This window comes from Schistocerca gregaria, chromosome 7, assembly GCF_023897955.1.
Source record: "Schistocerca gregaria isolate iqSchGreg1 chromosome 7, iqSchGreg1.2, whole genome shotgun sequence".
Taxonomy (NCBI): Eukaryota; Metazoa; Arthropoda; class Insecta; order Orthoptera; family Acrididae; genus Schistocerca; species Schistocerca gregaria.
The window spans coordinates 318,981,087-319,000,339 of record NC_064926.1 but is presented as its reverse complement, the minus strand read 5'-3'; the positions used below and the strand labels follow the sequence as shown (position 1 = coordinate 319,000,339).

The 19,253-nt window shown below is 40.4% G+C and overlaps 1 protein-coding gene across 6 annotated transcripts in view; it reads right to left on the bottom strand.

Annotated features, from left to right (window-relative positions):
* The window catches only part of LOC126281848 (importin-11), a 181,094-nt gene that overhangs the window by 93,154 nt on the left and 68,687 nt on the right, over positions 1–19,253 (bottom strand). For all 6 annotated transcript variants that reach the window (XM_049981102.1, XM_049981098.1, XM_049981099.1 and 3 more), the window contains exons 11-12: positions 7,425–7,757; positions 4,501–4,665 (exon numbers count right to left, since the gene is read on the bottom strand). In XM_049981102.1, the coding sequence (XP_049837059.1) occupies positions 4,501–4,665; positions 7,425–7,757 (498 nt within the window). The remainder of the gene's footprint in view (positions 1–4,500; positions 4,666–7,424; positions 7,758–19,253) is intronic.

Genomic DNA, 19,253 nt, shown 5'->3' with positions numbered 1-19,253 from the left:
AATGTCAGATCCCTTAATCGGGCAGGTAGGTTAGAAAATTTAAAAAGGGAAATGGATAGGTTAAAGTTAGCTATAGTGGGAATAAGTGAAGTTCGGTGGCAGGAGGAACAAGACTTCTGGTCAGGTGACTACAGGGTTATAAACACAAAATCAAATAGGGGTAATGCAGGAGTAGGTTTAATAATGAATAGGAAAATAGGAATGCGGGTAAGCTACTACAAACAACATAGTGAATGCATTATTGTGGCCAAGATAGATATGAAGCCCACACCTACAACAGTAGTACAAGTTTATATGCCAACTAGCTCTGCAGATGACGAAGAAATTGAAGAAATGTAAGATGAAATAAAAGAAATTATTCAGATAGTGAAGGGAGACGAAAATTTGATAGTCATGGGTGACTGGAATCCGGTAGTAGGAAACGGGAGAGAAGGAAACGCAGTAGGTGAATATGGATTGGGGCTAAAAAATGAAAGAGGAAGCAGCCTGGTAGAATTTTGCACAGAGCACAACTTAATCATAGCTAACACTTGGTTTCAGAATCATGAAAGGATGTTGTATACATGGAAGAACCCTGGAGATGCTAAAAGGTATCAGATAGATTATATAATGGTAAGACAGAGATTTAGGAACCAGGTTTTAAATTGTAAGACATTTCCATGGGCAGATGTGGACTCTGACCACAATCTATTGGTTATGAACTGTAGATTAAAACTGAAGAAACAGCAAAAAGGTGGGAGTTTAAGGAGATGGGACCTGGATAAACTGAAAGAACCAGAAGTTGTACAGAGTTTCAGGGAGAGCATAAGGGAACAATTGACAGAAATGGGGGAAAGAAATACAGTAGAAGAAGAATGGGTAGCTTTGAGGGATGAAGTAGTGAAGGCAGCAGAGGATCAAGTAGGTAAAAAGACGAGGGCTAGTAGAAATCCTTGGGTAACAGAAGAAATATTGAATTTAATTGATGAAAGGAGAAAATATAAAAATGCACTACATGAAGCAGGCAAAAAGGAATACAAACCTCTCAAAAATGAGATTGACACGAAGTGCAAAGTGGCTAAGCAGGCATGGCTAGAGGACAAATGTAAGGATGTAGAGGCTTATCTCACTAGGGGTAAGATAGATACTGCCTACAGGAAAATTAAAGAGACCTTTGGAGAAAAGAGAACCACTTGTATGAATATAAACAGCTCAGATGGAACTCAGTTCTAAGCAAAGAAGGGAAAGCAGAAAGGTAGAAGGAGTGTATAGAGGGTCTATACAAGGGTGATGTACTTCAGGACAATATTATGGAAATGGAAGAGGATGTAGATGAAGATGAAATGGGAGATACAATACTGCGTGAAGAGTTTGACAGAGCACTGAAAGACTTAAGTCGAAACAAGGCCCCTGGAGTAGACAACATTCCATTGGAACTACTGACGGCCTTGGGAGAGCCAGTCCTGACAAAACCGTACCATCTGGTGAGCAAGATGTATGAGACAGGCGAAATACCCTCAGACTTCAAGAAGAATATGATAATTCCAATCCCAAAGAAAGCAGGTGTTGACAGATGTGAAAATTACCGAACTATCAGTTTAATAAGCCACACCTGCAAAATACTAACGCGAATTCTTTACAGACGAATGGAAAAGCTAGTAGAGGCCGACCTCGGGGAAGATCAGTTTGGATTCCGTAGAAATACTGGAACACGTGAGGCGATACTGACCTTACGACTTATCTTAGAAGAAAGATTAAGGAAAGGCAAACCTACGTTTCTAGCATTTGTAGACAGAGAAAGCTTTTGACAATGTTGACTGGAATACTCTCTTTCAAATTCTAAAGGTGGCAGGGGTAAAATACAGGGAGCGAAAGGCTGTTTACAATTTGTACAGAAACCAGATGGCAGTTATGAGTCGAGGGACATGAAAGGGAAGCAGTGGTTGGGAAGGGTGTAAGACAGGGTTGCAGCCTCTCCCCGATGTTATTCAATCTGTATATTGAGCAAGCAGTAAAGGAAACAAAAGAAGAATTCGGAGTAGGTATTAAAATCCATGGAGAAGAAATAAAAACTTTGAGGTTCACCGATGACATTGTAATTCTGTCAGAGACAGCAAAGGACTTAGAAGAGCAGTTGAATGGAATGGACAGTGTCTTGAAAGGAGGATAAAGCAAAACGAGGATATAAAATGTAGACTGGCAATGGCAAGGAAAGCGTTTCTGAAGAAGAGAAATTTGTTAACATCGAGTATAGATTTAAGTGTCAGGAAGTCATTTCTGAAAGTATTTGTATGGAGTGTAGCCATGTATGGAAGTGAAACAGACGATAAATAGTTTGGACAAGAAGAGAATAGAAGCTTTTGAAATGTGGTGCTGCAGAAGAATGCTGAAGATTAGATGGGTAGATCACATAACTAATGAGGAAGTATTGAATAGGATTGGGGAGAAGAGAAGTTTGTGGCACAACTTGACCAAAAGAAGGGATCGGTTGGTAGGACATGTTCTGAGGCATCAAGGGATCACCAATTTAGTATTGGAGGGCAGCGTGGAGGGTAAAAATCGTAGAGGGAGACCAAGAGATGAATACACTAAGCAGATTCAGAAGGATGTAGGTTGCAGTAGGTACTGGGAGATGAAGAAGCTTGCACAGGACAGAGTAGCATGGAGAGCTGCATCAAACCCGTCTCAGGCCTGAAGACAACAACAACAACAACAACAACAACAACAGTCATGGGACATTGCAAGGAGTAGCGTTTATAATAAAACTACATGACATTTAGTAATGTACTGTAAGCAGGACTAACAAGGAGAGGCCTGCAGTAGTGGGATCAACTTTTTGAAACAATCTACATGGTGACACAAGTTAAGGGCTAAGTAATCAACTCTGCAGCCATTCACACTGTCAGGCCCTCACTTGCGACTAATTAATGGAAAAAAAATTGGAATTTGCATGATACTGTATAACTTCAAAATTAGTAAGTATGTAAGGAATGGTACTGCCCGACATGCAAAATGTTATAGGCTCAAATCTTAACAGTTACATTAAAATTTTGTATGTTTAAATCTTAATCAAAATGACTTTGACCAGTATATTATTCAATTAACAGGTTTACATACAATTTTTTGTTTGTTTTTCTTTGTCATGCCATTTCAATCAATGTATTAACTTATCAATTGCACATATTTTTTTCTTCCTATCATTCTTTTTCCACTTGGAATCTTTGCGCATGTGAAGTTAATTATTTTTGCTTATGTATTATAAAGGTTGAACACTTGACAATGTCTTCAGTTGGTTAAAAAACAAAAGACTAAATAATCTATTTATATTGACTGTGTAGTAGTGTCAAGAATGAATTTTTTGTTACAAAATGTACATATTTTTGGATAGTAATTGTTAGGCAAACATTTCAAACATAAATTTTATTGCTCTATGGACAAAATAACGTGGATGACGATTTAAACGAAAGCAGAGATAGTAAGTAAAACAAGATTCAAGCAAAATGAGAAATAGAAATAATGGATGCAATACCATGGATGGAAATATAAGATGATAAAATGAAAAAAATTAAACAGAAGTTAATATATGACAACCATCAAAATCACAGGAACAAGGATTCCAAGTAGGAAAAAAAGAGCAAATTAGGTATTACATTTTACAACTAAAATGGGGTAGCAAAGAAGAGAAAAAAAAATTATATTTAAACCAATTAACTGAACAAAAATAATAATCAAAGTAATTTGGATAAAGACCTAAGACAAAAAAATTTCAAAGCATGTAACAAGGTTCAAACCAACAACCTTTTGCATGTGGATGTGCATGTGAGGTCAGTATCTTAATGCTGTGCAACTTGTCAGTATATTGTTACTAGTTTTACAGTTACAGAGCAGCATGCAAAATTCTGAATTTTTTTTCCATTTATTACTTGCAAACGAGGGCCCACCAGGGTGAATGGCTGCAGAATGTGATTCATTGGACCTTAAACTACATCACTGTATACATTGTTTCAAAAAGCTTCCCACCACTGGAGACCTCTCCTTGTCGGTATTTACAGGTGTAAGAATATATTTTCTTTGAAAGTACCTGGTACCATTGTAATCCAGCAAATATTTAGCTACTAATAGTAGACAAACAACAGCTATACATTGAAACTGTGGGGGCAGCATCCTTTTTTCAAAGCAGAAGTGTTCTTTCCAAAAGTTTAGACCTTGAGAATGTAAAGCTGTTTATTTAAGATCACAGTTATTCTTGATTAAAGCCTTAAAAGTTTATTAATTTTTTGGCAGATGGTCAATTATGATGAAAATTGTGTGGACCTTAAGTAATACCCACCACACAATATTATTGAGCATTTTCTAAGACTATATTATCAATTTATATTGCTCTGCACTCCTCTCTTTCAAATTACTTCCTCCTAGCAGTTTTGTGATACATTTTGTGTGCCTACAGAACTATAAAATTTGTTACTGTATGGACATAGTATTTCAATATTGTCAAAATTTTGTTTTAGTTACAACTCTTACCTTCACTAGCTGCACAAGGGTAGACACAATGGCACAGCGCAGCATGTTATGATCAGCGGATTCTTCCCACAACAGCGGCAAGTACTGCACTAAAGCACCAGCGTGAGGCCGGATGGAGAGACCGACACGCTCCACCATAAATGACAGGACATACAGAACGTGCATCTGCAACATTCACACATTAGTTTCTAGTATCACATTATAGTTAACATCCTATATTTTTTATATTCGCACCCATTCTTCCTCAGTTCTAGGTCAATAATTATTTGGCGTTGCCACAAGTTCCCCAAATGAAATTCCCTGATTTCCAGAGAAGTTTTAGCACTTTTCCTTGACAAATTTTGAGACATCAAGGGTAAGCACAGGGGAAAAAAAAAGGGGGGGGGGGTAAGGACTTCTGTATTTCTCCCCTGTGTGAGCACAAATCTAAACTACTAACATCAACATCTTTTGTAATTAAATGTTTTATATGGAGAAAGCAAGCAAATGGTATGTGTGTTTCACGAGGACCACTGTTATTTTATTTTAATACAATGAAACACATCTGTTGAAAATAGAACCCATTTCCTTGGAGTTGCAAGACAGATTTAAAATACCTTCAGTGATTTAAGATATAACCCCAGAAAAAAAGTAGGCTTCTTGAGAGAAGTGTCTAAGGCAGGGAAAAGTTGTGTAAACCAACACTATAGGTGACCACCAATAAAATGTTAGTTTTGCTATGTTCGTTATTGTCAGTCATTACCCACTGTGTTATGTCTATTATTTTGCAGGTATTATGTGAGGAATATGCGAGTACATTACTTACGAACTGCCAATGACTGCCACAATTTTCTTCTTCCTGCTGTCCATACTTTCTAATATATAAATTATTCTCGAGGGGCAAAGTGCACTGGAATAAATAAAATGTTTATAAAAAACTGCACTGTAAAATGTACTTGTGGTGAGACAGTTGCAATTCCTTAAATTGATCACCCTTAGCCTCGGGCCTGCAAAGGAGCACCGCAGTCTTGGGTTCTTGGATAAACCCTGAAAATATGCCACACAAACAGACCTCGCTTCTGGCCAGATCAGAGAGACTAGATCTGATGGGCAGGGCCTGCATGTAAGTGGAAAATGACGGGCTTCAGATTGGCAGGCCCAATCCATTAGACACACCCGCAGAAATGACCTATGGTTTTGGCCGTTTGTGGAAGTCCACTCACGTGGCCAGCTATTTACATACCACCGTGACCAATCCATGTAACAAATAACTTGTGCAAAACATCTGTGAATCAATAATAATGGGACAGGTAGCAACTCCCCGTAAAGATTACCACTGAGCCACAGACAAGGGGTGTGTGGGGGGAGAGGGGGGTGGACGCTGACACCACCACCACCACCACACCCCTCACTACTAAATTTTCAGCTATAGCTTCTGCCAGAAAACAAGAGAGTGCGTGCGCACATCCACCCACACATGCGCACCCCCCCCCCCCCCCCCCCCCCCCGACTTGTGCACAAATGACCTCTGCCTGCAGCGCAGCATGAAAAAATGCCACCCTACATCTCATTGAAGAAGTGGTGGCAGCACTGACTGCAAGCTCACGGGGGTGGTAGGAAGGGCAGAAGCAGTAAGAATGAGGGAGTAGGAAGCGGTCCATGTACTCAGCTGCGCCGAGCCAGTGACAATGCACAACATCTCAGCAAACAAACCATTTCATCTACTGTGACAAAAAAAGAAGAAGTTTTCCAGTGGTTTTTTTTTTTTTTTCCTTTCAAATTACCCTGATATTTCCCTGACATTTGAAATTCCCTAATATTCCATGATTTCCGGAACTTGTGGCAACCCTGTTATTTGTCAATAATAATATATATTTATTCTTCACTACATGTGACATTCTACTTAATGAACTACTAGATTGCTTTCATTAAATAATAATAAACAATACAGACGAATAACTACTAATATTTTGCAAATTTCTGCAATTCAATTGAAGGGTGATGAGCTACAGTGTTTCAGTTACGGCACTTATTGAAAACTCTTCAAAAGAAATGTGATACTTTTTGACTGGGGTTACAACTGAGTCACAATGGTATAATTTTTATTCCTTGAATCAATGACAACACTATATAATACTCAGCTCATTGAGCAATTTTTCTTTGGAAAGTGTGTTATCTGCAACTAAAGATTGCACACTTTCCTCACATAACATATCCTTTCCCAGAGTGTTGACAAAACAAGAACAACATGTGGTGCTCCCTGCAACCACTCTGGAACTTTCTACAGTGGTGTGTGTGTGTGAGAGAGAGAGAGAGAGAGAGAGAGAGAGAGAGAGAGAGAGAGAGGGAGGGAGGGGGGGAGGGGGAGGTGGGAGGGGGGGAGGGAGGGGAGAGGTGGGAGGGGCAGAGGGAGAGGGAGGGGGAGAGGGGGAAGGGGTTAAATCCTTCCCTTGTTGACCTTTTTATCTTCAAAAGAAGAAATTAAGTGTCAATTTCTCACAATGACTGCTACAAGATCACTACTAGTGCAGCAGAGCCACATGCTGAAGCGAATGGTCACCATACGGCAATAAACTTGCTGGTCTTAATAATTTGTACCTGCTTACGCAATTATGAAAACTACAGGTGTATTAATTTTTAATTGGTGAAAGAGTATTTATATTGCTCTGATTATTATTACAGTATATCATTCTCTCTCTCTCTCTCTCTCTCTCTCTCTCTCACTCTCTCTCACTCTCTCTCACACTCTCTCACTCTCTCTCTCTCTCACTCTCTCTCTCTCTCACTCTCTCTCTCTCTCTCTCTCTCTCTCACTCTCTCTCTCTCTCTCACTCTCTCTTGCGCGCGCACTCACCAAATACATATGCTACTTCATATAAAAATATGTTGCCATTCTAAAGTATCACAATTAATTACAATCAATCAAACAAAACATGTTTGCTAACCTTTGTATCACACTCATGGACTTCCTTAAGCAATGCAAACAGTAGTGAAAAGGCTGGCTCAAGGAAAGGCAGGAACTGTTCAGAAATGAATTCAAAGTCATCTATGGCAAGCTTCAAAGTGTTGGAAGCAGCTAGCCTGACAGCTATGTCCTCCCCAGCTTGTAATAGTGGTAATGTGTTGCCATACAAAGCAGGCCGCAGTTCTGGTGATAGTTTCACACTCAGCCACTGACCAATCAACCATACCACTCGACGCCTAATGATACGATAGTTTCCATCACGTACTCCAAGCTCCTGCGTAAGTGTTGTTGAGAACCATTGGTCAAAGTTAACCTGAAAATAAGGTTCATTTATTAGCACACAGCTTAGTTTATTAAATATTAGAGGCAAAGAATGTAAATCTGATGAATTATTTGCATATTAATGTCACTCTACAATATTTTATTTCTATGCATATGTACGAGTACACAGACAACTAGATTGAAGTGTTGTGATTTCAAGGTACGACATTCTTGCGCCCACTTGTTGATAACTGGTGCAACTGTTACGTTTTGTAACCTAGAGAGAGAGAGAGAGAGAGAGAGAGAGAGAGAGAGAGAGAGAGAGAACAAGACTAATCAGTCAGTACTTAAAAACGTTAGTCATCATCTCCGCCCCCAACACACACACACACACACACACACACACACACACACACACACACACATAGCACAAAAAGCTTGACTAGAAAAGCAGCCTAATAAGTTGAAAAGGCTGTGACAGGAATGCGTTTTTAACAGGCAGTGATTTTACCAATACCTTAGCCATGGTAATCATTTTTATAGTAGAACAATTTTCTTGATTATTTGCATGTTTTTTTTTCCACTGAATCAAAGATCAGAGACAAGCTACCTCCACTTTGGCAGGAAGGAAAGATTCTTCGCGGATTTCAAAGGAACTTTGAGCACATTGGCATCAAATAAATGGAAATTATAGAACTACTGAGGATGGGATTGGTGCATCAAAAAAGTTCAATGAATTGCATTACAAAGAAATGAAAACAGAAAATATAAACAAAATATCATTATTTACCTTCAAACTAATCTTCATTAGCCACAATAAATGAAACAGGACAGAAGATAGGCCTACTGAAAGTTATAGGCCAAACAGAACTCACTGGACACTTGATTAAATATAATATTCTTTTGCAAAACATTTCTGAAGGCCAGCCTGTAGGGAAGAAAATGAGGGGATGACTGACAACATGCTGTTTAACAAATATGATCAGCGTAATGGGAAGTTCTTCATGGATGGGGATGAAGAGGACTGCTGAGAATTGGAAGCTGTGGTGCAGAGACAAGGTTTAGCCTTTTGGAAGAAGGAGGCAACAATAAACATTCAGTAATATTTAGGAAGCTGCTGAACACAGACAGCAGTTTTTTTAATCAATAACAGAACTGATGTCACTCAGTTTAGATGGTTGTCAAAATTTGATACAAGTAGTTGTAAAGGTGATGGATGCTTGTGCTACTCCATATCACTGATAGAACTTGGTTTCATCTAGTGATGGTTTGCAGAAGACATGGATCTCAATAATGCATGGCAATGAAAGCTCTAGCATTTTCACTATAAACATAATGGGAACAGCAGCAACTGCAATGAACTGGTAATAAAATATATAGAAAAGTTTTGATCATTTTGTACAATCAAGACTGTTCTTTCTCCAGGATTTTAGATTTTTATCAATTCAAGTAATAGATTTCCTAAAAGAATTTGTTATCATTGCGGATTTTTTCAAATAAAGTCATCTATACTCATGCTCATAAATTAAGGATAATTGCAGTACGTGATGCCACACAACGTGGCACTACACAAAACTGGTGCTAATAGCATAGGCACATAGGGAACACCCATGACACAGATCTGTAAGTCCACAGTATTGGTGATAAGTTAAGAAAACTGTCCTGAAACTCATGTGTTACAAAACACCACCGTACCCCGACATCAATATTGGATATGATCACCATGCACATGTACACAGCCTGCATAACGGGTTGGCATAGTCTGAATCAGGTGGTCGAGCAGCTCCTGGGGTATAGCCTCCCACTTTTGCACCAGTGCTGTTGGAGCTCCTGAAGTGTCATAGGGGTTTGAAGATGTGCAGCAATACGTCGACCGAGAGCCTCCCAGATGTGCTAGGTGGGGTTTAGGTCTGAAGGGGTACTGCTCCATGATGGCAACTCGGTGGGGCCGTGCATTATCATCCACCAGGATGAAGGTGGGACCCACTGCATCCCTGAAAAGGCGGACCTACTGGTGCAAAATGACGTCCGATACACCTGACTTTTTACAGTACTTCTGTCAAAGACATGCAGAGGTGTAAGTGCACCAATCATAATCCCACCCCACATCATCAAACCATGATCTCCATACAGGTCTCTTTCAAGGACATGAAGGGTTTGGTATCTGGTTCCTGGTTCGCGCCAGGTGAAAACCCAGCGATAATCACTGTTCAAACTATACCTGGGCTCGTCCATGACCATAACCTGGGACCACTGTTCCAATGACCATGTACGGTGTTCTCGACACCAGGCTTTATGGGCTCTCATGTGACCAGGGGTCTGTGGAATACACCTTGCAGGTCTGTGGGTGAATAAACCATGTCTGTTCAGTCATCTGTAGACTGTGCGTCTGGAGATGACTGTTCCAGTGGCTGTGGTAAGGTCTGAGGAAGGCTACCTGCAGTATTCCGTGGCCATCTGTGGGCACTGATTGTGAGAATCGATCTTCTTGTGGTGTTGTACACTCTGGACAACCCGTACTGTAGTGCCTGGACATGTTTCCTGTCGGCTAGAATCAGTGCCATTATCTTGAGATCACACTAAGTGGCACACGGAGGGTATGTGCAACAACCTACTGTGTTTGACCAGCCTCCAGTCACCTACTATTCATAACGTAATCAATGTGTGTTCTTTGAGCCATTTTCAATACACAAGTCACCATTAGCATGCCTAAAAACGTCTGCACACTTACTCGCTGCACCATACTCTGACATGCACCAACACACCTCTGCGTATGTGGACTGCTACCAGCACCACTGTGCGACGACCGCAGGTCAAATGCACCGCATGGTCCTACTTTGAGGTGATTTAAACCCACAAACTGCACACCAGAGCATTGTTTCACCATGTATCAGCATTATCCTTAATCTATGAGTATGAGTGTAGATTGACTAATATACTTAATTATTATGATTCTCAGCTGCTGCAACAATTAGATCAAAATTTAGAACTTGTGAAACAGTGTATAGGGTACATCACTTTTTTTTTTTTTTTAAATTTGAGGTTGAAAGAGGGATACAATTATGGACGACAGTAAGTACAGCGTATATAAGTAAAATCTGAGTTTACATGCCAACTGAAGGAATCAAAGATTTTTGTTTTGCACTATGCAATCAGCTAATTGTCATAAATACATTGCTTGGCCAAAAAGTTTATCTGAAAGGCGATATGATTGAGATACCTTATTGATCGGGAGAGAACTTTTCTGGCATTTGTAGACAACCTGCTGACAACCACGAATCTGGGGTGTTGGTAGGAAGATAAACTGTTCCGGATGACCCAATTACGACTGACAGACAATGTTAAATCTTACGTCGTGTGTTGTCAGAAGCAGAGGGGATGGCCATATATTTGAGGAGATCAGGGAAGGCCTGTCAGAAAATTACAGAAAAAAAATGCTTGCACTTACTACAGGGCACAGTTGCATACGAGTTTACCAGAAGCACGGAGAATCAACAGTTTTGTAGAGAGAATTCAGAAGCTCAGTGTTAGTGTCTACAAGCAGCTGGACAGTGACATTGTTAATGAAGTCCTCTTACATTTGGCAGAGCAAATGGCATGAGAAGTGTTCCTATGGGAATTATTGGCCATGGTGTCCAGAAAAGTAAGAACCAAGTTCTTGCAAAAATTAAAACTGAAACAATGTATAGTTTATTTGGAAGACATTATTATGTTTTCAAAAACCATACCAGAACATTCAAAACAAGGTGTGCAGAGCATCTGATGCTGAGTGTGGAGGAGTAATTTCATATTAGAGATGGTACAGTATTTGGGACATGTAATCAGCTTAGCTGGAGTCTGAGAAGCCTCAGATCGTAGAGGCCATACAAAATTTCCCAAGATTTCACACAGACGTGGAATTGCAGTCTGCTCACTGAATAGTGTGGCCATTCACATATTTGCTCAAGAAGGGAGGGAGTATGAAGGAGCTTTTAAGCTTACAACATGAGTAATCAGGCATGTGGGAGTGTTTTATGTCAAAAGATTAATGGGATGCACATCATTTAGCTAATATATCATCTGAAAAAAGTAGAGAGAAATTATGCCACCATGAACAGGGAGATATTGGGTCTTATTTATGGCAAAACATACTTCTGCTCCTATTTGTGAGAAAGGCCGTCTTTAGCCTGTAAAAGAACTGGCACCATTAAAGTGATCACTAGGCTTGAAAAATCCATGCAGCTATTAAACATTGTGGGCACTTGAGTTCGATAATCTGATTCTCAGGTTTTACGTCAACCAAATGAAACGTGCAAAGCCTAAGCTGTAAAGTGTGTGCAGTATGGCACGTAAGCATTTTGTTAATGGAACGGCAAAAGACAAGCTGCTTATAATGACTGTCAATAGTCTATTATGTAAGCAAACCTAGTGGGGTCTGCAAATAGTTGTACCAGTTGTTTTGTGTACAGAGGTATTAAGGCAAGGAAATAGTTTTCTGTTAGCAGATCACAGAAGACACAGGATCACAATGTGTTGTGTCTTTGATAACTACAAGTGGAAAATGCAAAATCAGGATATAAAGCAATATGAAAAGAACTGTGGACCACATGTGCAGTGAGTGAGCTGAGTGAGACTGCAAGCAACCCCACTTCACAGAAAAGCAATCCATGGGTAACGAGTGAGGAGGAGGCTGGGCTGCGAAGGAGGAGGAATACCAGCGTAAAGGTGGGGGAGGGCATGGGGCTGATTGTGGGAGCATGCAGGGAAAGGAGAGTTAGAGGAGATGAACAAGACTAGTGCGTGCATTGGTGGAATAGAAGGCTGTATTTATTGGAATGTGGAGAGGAAGCAGGGAAGAGGACAGGTGGGTGACGACAGGGAATGGCAAATGTCGGGGTCGGGAACACTGCGGGGGAAAGTTCCTGAAGTTGCTGAATTGCAGGTTGAGGTGCTCCGAGGTGGATGGAGGGACTGTGACAGTGCAAACCAAGTAGTGACACACATATATACATTTTATTGCACTATGATACTTACCTAAAGGCGTATGTCAACTCATTGTATGTGCTTGTGGAAAGATAATAAAGCATTACAGAATAGAATGTCAATGAGTATGTCCATCCCAGGGGCCACACTATCAGTAACTGTAGTAAATACTTGTGATGGCTGTAGGTTGCTCCACTTGTATACTAAGTCTCTCTACTGCATTTCTATACTAAGTTTCTCCACTACAAACTTCAACCATGGAATTCTGTACTAGAACTGTCATATGCGAACACTGAACATAATCTGTCCATAGCTGCCTGTTGTTGCCACTTAACACAATGTGGCATTTCATCTCGCTGGCAGTGGTGTGGAGGTTGCTGATTGGGCCGCGCTTATGGCATGCGGTGAACTTCATAGTGCCACCTATGGCACCAGTCGGAAATTGTCTTAGTGCCTAAGCCCTTGTTGCACCCACTTGTGAGGACACAACACAAGTTTTTTTCCCCTCCCCTACTTCTTTCCTGTAGCCCCCCCTCTCCCAACCCAACAGCACCTATCAGTGCTAACCTGTCCCCACCACGTTACTGCATGCTCCCACAAGCAGCACTACATCCTCCCCCATCCCTACCCTGCTATCACTCCTCCCTCCTCACTCCCCACCAACCATGGACTGCTTGTCTCATTGGCCTTGTTGCTCACAGCCTGGCTTCAGTGGCCTTAGACAGTGGTCATGCATGAGTGAATTGTGCTTGCATGAATGTGTGTATGTGTTTTCTACTTTAGAATGTGAAAATTTGTGCTGGACCAGGACTTGAACGCGCAATCCTGCTTGTTGTGAATGGTCACCATAACCACTTCGGATAATTGTGCATGCTCCCCAGACCAACACAAATTTCCTACATCACACTGTCGATATCCTTTATCGTAGCCCACTGAAATCATCATCAATGCTTGCAACATTACTTCGATTTCTGAAACAGTGAAAATAAGACAATAAAGAATCGAGCTGAACATTATTGTAATTGTGTGCCTGCCAAGTGTTGTAATAGTTACATGAATATCTGAAGCCAAGTTAAGTTGCGTGTATTAGGTGATGAATTCAGCAGGCTACGATACGAGTACACTAAGTGATCAAAAGTATCTGGACACCCCCACCCCCCAAAAACAAACGTTTCTCATATTAGGTGCATTGTGCTGCCACCTACTGCCAGGTATGCCATATCAGCGACCTCAGCAGTCCTTAGACATTTTGAGAGAGAGCAGAATGGGGTACTCTGTGGAACTCTCAGACTTCAAATGTGATCAGGTGATTGGGTGTCACTTGTGTCATATGTCTGTACGCAAGATTTCCACACTCCTGAACATTCCTAGGTCCACTGTTACTGACATGGTAGTGAAGTGGAAACATGAAGGGACATGTACAGCACAGAAGCATATAGGCCGACCTAGTCTGCTCACTGACAGAGGCTGCTGGCAGTTGAAGATGGTCCTAATGTGTAATAGGCAGACACCTATCCAGACAATTACATAGGAATTCCAAACTGCATCAGTATTCACTGCAAGTACTATGACAGTTAGGTGGGAGGTGAGAAAACTTGGATTTCATGGTCGAGCAGCTGCTCATAAGCCACAGATCACTCCGGTAAATGACAAACGACACCTTGCTTGGTCAAAAGGGACGTACACATTGGACGATTGAACAGTGGAAAAAGATTGTGTGGAGTGACAATCCACAGTACACAATTTGGCGATCCGATGGCAGGGTGTGGGTATGGCGAATGCCCAGTGAACATCATCTGTCAGCGTGTGTAATGCCAATAGTACAATTCGGAGGCAGTGGTGTTATATGGTCATGTTTTTCATGGAGGGGGCTTGCACCCCTTGTTGTTTTACATTTCACTATCACAGCACATGCCTACATTGATGGTTTAAGCACCTTCTTGCTCCCCACTGTTGAAGAGCAATTCGGGGGTGGCAATTGCACCTTTCAACATGATCGAGCACCTGTTCATAATGCACAGCCTGTGCAGAAGTGATTACACGACAGTAACATTCCTGTAATGGACTGGCCTGCATAGAGTCCTGACCTGAATCCTAAAGAACACCTTTGGGATGTTTTGGGATGCCGGCTACGTGCCAGGCGTCACCGACCGACATCGATACCTCTCCTCAGTGCAGCACTCCATGAAGAATAGGCTACGATTCCCCAAGAAACCTTGCAGCACTTGATTGAACATATGCCTGCGAGAGTGGAAGCTGTCATAAAGGCTAAGGGTGGGCCAACACCATATTGAATTCCAGTATTACTGATGGAGGGTGCCACAAACTTTTAAGACATTTTCAGCCAGGTGTCCTAATAGTTTTGATCACATAGTGTCTGTAGGCAGCGTGACATATGGAAGTTTGGGTTTGCCCAGGAAGTGTGCATGGATAGCCGAAGTGGTTAAGCTGACTACTCATGATAACAAGGAAATAAGGGTTTGATTCCTGGTACGGCACGAACATTCATATGTCAATGTTGGGTAGTAGATTGAAACCTAATACAGCTTAAGTCAGAGAATTCACATTCAACGAATTAATTTTGAATTACTTCATATACAGCTGTTGATTGTCAGCAGTATAATTTCTTTCACGTACGAATGTAAAAATTATATATCATCACTCCTCATTTTACCCGATGATGACTGCCATTATAAATTAGCAGGCTGAAAGAATAGCACAGGCTAAGATTAACAAGTGGTTATGTAAGTTTGAAATCTTGGAAGTACTACTTACAGAGCATTGATCAAAATTTCAAGTCAAAGTTAATTAAGAAGGTACGGTACAGTTATCACCGCACAAAGTACATGTGGGGGAATGGGTAATGTTAACTAGCCCATTCCATCTCTAGTTCTAGGAGAGATGACAAGAACAGAAAACAGCACAACCCAGGACTGAACAGGTAGAACTATTGGGTAGTGGACTGATACTAAATGGCAATTAATGTGACATTTTTGGCCCATCGTTCCAGCTACCCACAGCAATTAAAAAAAAAACTATGATGCTGAATGTTATGTACTCTCTGCTGTAGTTACTGGATCTGCCATCTGAGATTTTACCTGCTGACTCTTCTAAACATTGCCCTATGTCCTACCCTGCTCACTTCCCTGGGAAAGGTGATAAGAGCTCAAAACCGTGAGAACAATATGGAACAATTTTTCCAAAACATCCACCAGTATTGAGACTGCTACCAGCACCATGCCATGGTTCTTTTTGCCTTTACCATGGTCACTTTCTGCGTCCACATTGTATCCTAGCAAAGGTCGTAAACCATGAGTATCCTTGTCATCACAAATCAGTACCTGCCAAGTCAGGAGACTAGTCACAGTATACAAGCATAACCTGGTAGAAAAGACTGTAATACGAAGATACACTGAGCGTAAATACAGAGCTAAAGACTCAGCATAAAAAGTGAAAGTATTCCCAATGTGAACTGGGAAAAAAAATCATTGCTCATACAGTTCTACATATCATCACAGCATAAAATTCAGGGTCCAAATTCCTCTAAGGGAGGAGAGTGTAAAACCACTAGCCTGCTCTTGCGGGTCATCACATGATGACCACACAACTTCCACAGTTAGTTCTAAGCATCATCTTCTGCATTAGAACATCCATCACACAAATGACGAAGCAGAGATCATGTTGCAACAAGGACTTTTGATGAAACCCCTGGTGGAGAAACACACAGTATCTCATAATGAAAACAGGTTGTCTTTGTGAAATGTAGAGGGGAGCATATATGAAAGTCAAAGCAACTTTCAGTGGAATTAAAAGCAAAGGTCGTAACAATAATAGTGCAATGAGAATTTCACTGTTAAATGCAGAGGAGAGAGCAAGTATGTGGAAAAATTACACTGAAGGCCTTTATGAAGGGGAAGATTTGTGTGGTGTGATAGAAGAAGAGACAGGGGTTTATAAGGAAGAAATAGGGGATCCAGTATTAGAATCAGAACTTATGAGAGCTATGGAGGACTTAAGATCAAGCAAGGCCCGCAATATAAATAACATTCCACCAAAATTTCTGAAATTGTTGGGGGAATTGGCAACAAAACGACTATTTAACTTTGGTGCATAGAATGTACGAGTCTGGTGACATACCATTTGACTTTCGGAAAAATACCATCATGACAATTCCGAAGACCACATGAGCTGACAATAGCAAGAATTATTATACAATCAGCTTAACAGCTGATGCATCCAAGTTGCTGACAAGAGTAATATACAGAATAATGGAAAACACAATTTAGAATGTGTTACATTTTTTTGCGTTTAAAAAAGGTAAAGGCATCAGAGAGGCAATTCTGATGTTGCAGTTGATCATCAAATCAAGACGAAAGAAAAATCAAGACACGTTTATACGATTTGTCGACATAGAAGAAACATTGAACAATGTGAAATGGTGCATGATTTCGAAATTTTGAGAAAAATAAGGGTAAATTATAGGGAGAGAGGGAAATATACAATATGTACAAGAGCCAAGAGGGACTAATAATAGTGGACGACCAAGAATGATTTACTCTGATTAAAAAGAGTTTAAGATAGGGATCTAGTCTTTCACCCTTACAGTGCAATCTGTACATTGAACAAGCAATGATGGAAATAAAAGAAAGGTCCAGGAGCGGATTTAAAATTCAGGGTGAAAAGATATCAATGGTACAATTCACTGATGGTACCGCTATCCTGAGTGAAAATGAAGGCAAATTACAGGATCTGGTGAATGGACTGAACAGTCTAATGAGTACAGAATATGGACTGAGAGTAAATCGAACAAAGACTAAAGTAATCAGAAGTATCAGAAATGAGAACAGCAAGAAACTTAAAATCGAGATTGATGGTCATGAAATAGATGAAATTAAGGAATGCTGCTACCTAGGTAGCAAAATAACCAATAACGGACAGAGCAAGGACGACGTCAAAAGCAGATTAGCATTGGCAAAAAGGACATTCCTGGCCAAGAGAAGTCTACTAGCATCAAACATAGACCTTAATCTGAGGAAGAAATTTCTGAGAGTGTATGTTTGGAGCACAGTATTGTATGGTAGTGAAACATGGACTGTGGGAAAAACAGAAAGAAGAGAATTGAAGCATCTGAGATGCGGTGCAACAGACGAAATTTGAAAATTAGGTGGACTGATAAGGTAAGGAATGATGATATTCTGTGCAGAATCAGGGAGGAAAGGAATTTGTGGAAAACAATGACAAGGAGAAGGAACAGGATGATAGGACCTATGTTAAGACGTCTGGGACTGACTTCATATGGTGGTAGAGGGTGCTGTAAAGGGAAAAAAAGCTGTAGAGGAAGACAGAGACTGGAATACAGCCAGCAAAAAAATGAGAACATAGGTTGCAAGTGCAATCTGTACATCGAAGAAGCAATGATGGAAATAAAAGAAAGGTTCAGAAGTGGAATTAAAATTCAGGGATGAAGAGGTTGGCATAAGAGAGGAATTTGTGGCGGGCTGCATCAAACCAGTCAGAAGACTGATGACTCAAAAAAAGGAGGGAGAAAGGGAGACAGAGTGACAGTACAAGGGGGAGAGGGAGGGGGGGAGAGAGTGAATGTGGGGAAGTATGAAGTATTGTATGCATCTAAAAAAGTGGGGAGAGAAAAGGAAAATCTTAAGAAATTATGTAAATGGTCAGCACTAACATCATAAAACGGATTCATTCTCTATCAGACAGGTTGCAGTTACAATCCACAGAACATGCAAATAATTAAGTCAACTAACAATACTACTACAAGCTGACACTCCAATGCACATAATTTTATATACTAATAGTACACACACCAAAGCCCTATCACAGTTAGAGCTGAGGATTAATTATAAAGTTCAAAACAGATTTTTACACTGATCAAGGAAAGATGAGAACTATCGCGCCTTCTCTTCAAGATCTACATGAATGCTATAATAGAGAATTAGACTTCAGGTCAACAAAATATGGTTTTTAAAACCCACAGTTAAACAATGGAAACTCAGGTTGGAATATCAACAATGTAAGGAAAAAGTTACATAGCTACTTACTATAAAGATGACACATTAAGTTATAGACAGGCATGACATTCATTCACACACAGAATGGCATTCTGGTCTGAGATGCTGGAGATGGAGCTCATGTGAGGTGTGCTTGTGTTTGTGTGAATGAATGTATGTGTGTCTTTCCGTTGTGCCTGTCTGCAACTTACCGAGTCATCTTTGCAATAAGTAGCAATCTATTTATCCCTTACATTATTAACTTCTGCAAGATGTTGCATTAATTTTCATTGATGATTTAGTACAGAACACAGTCTACAATGATCTATTCATAAATCTAAAAATATTTCAGAAAATACTACATGAAACCAAAACAGACATGTCTAACAAGAAACGTTTAGATTGATTTTATGTGAGCTCAATAACTATTATTTTTCTTTGTTTAAGGTTGTCTCGGCTCTATCTCGGCTCTGCCTCTTTTACACACTTCATCATCATTAAGCCTTGAACTCTCATAAGTGAGTGCAACACTGAATTAAGAAGGGCAAATTTGTGAGGCTATGAAACTTCAATCT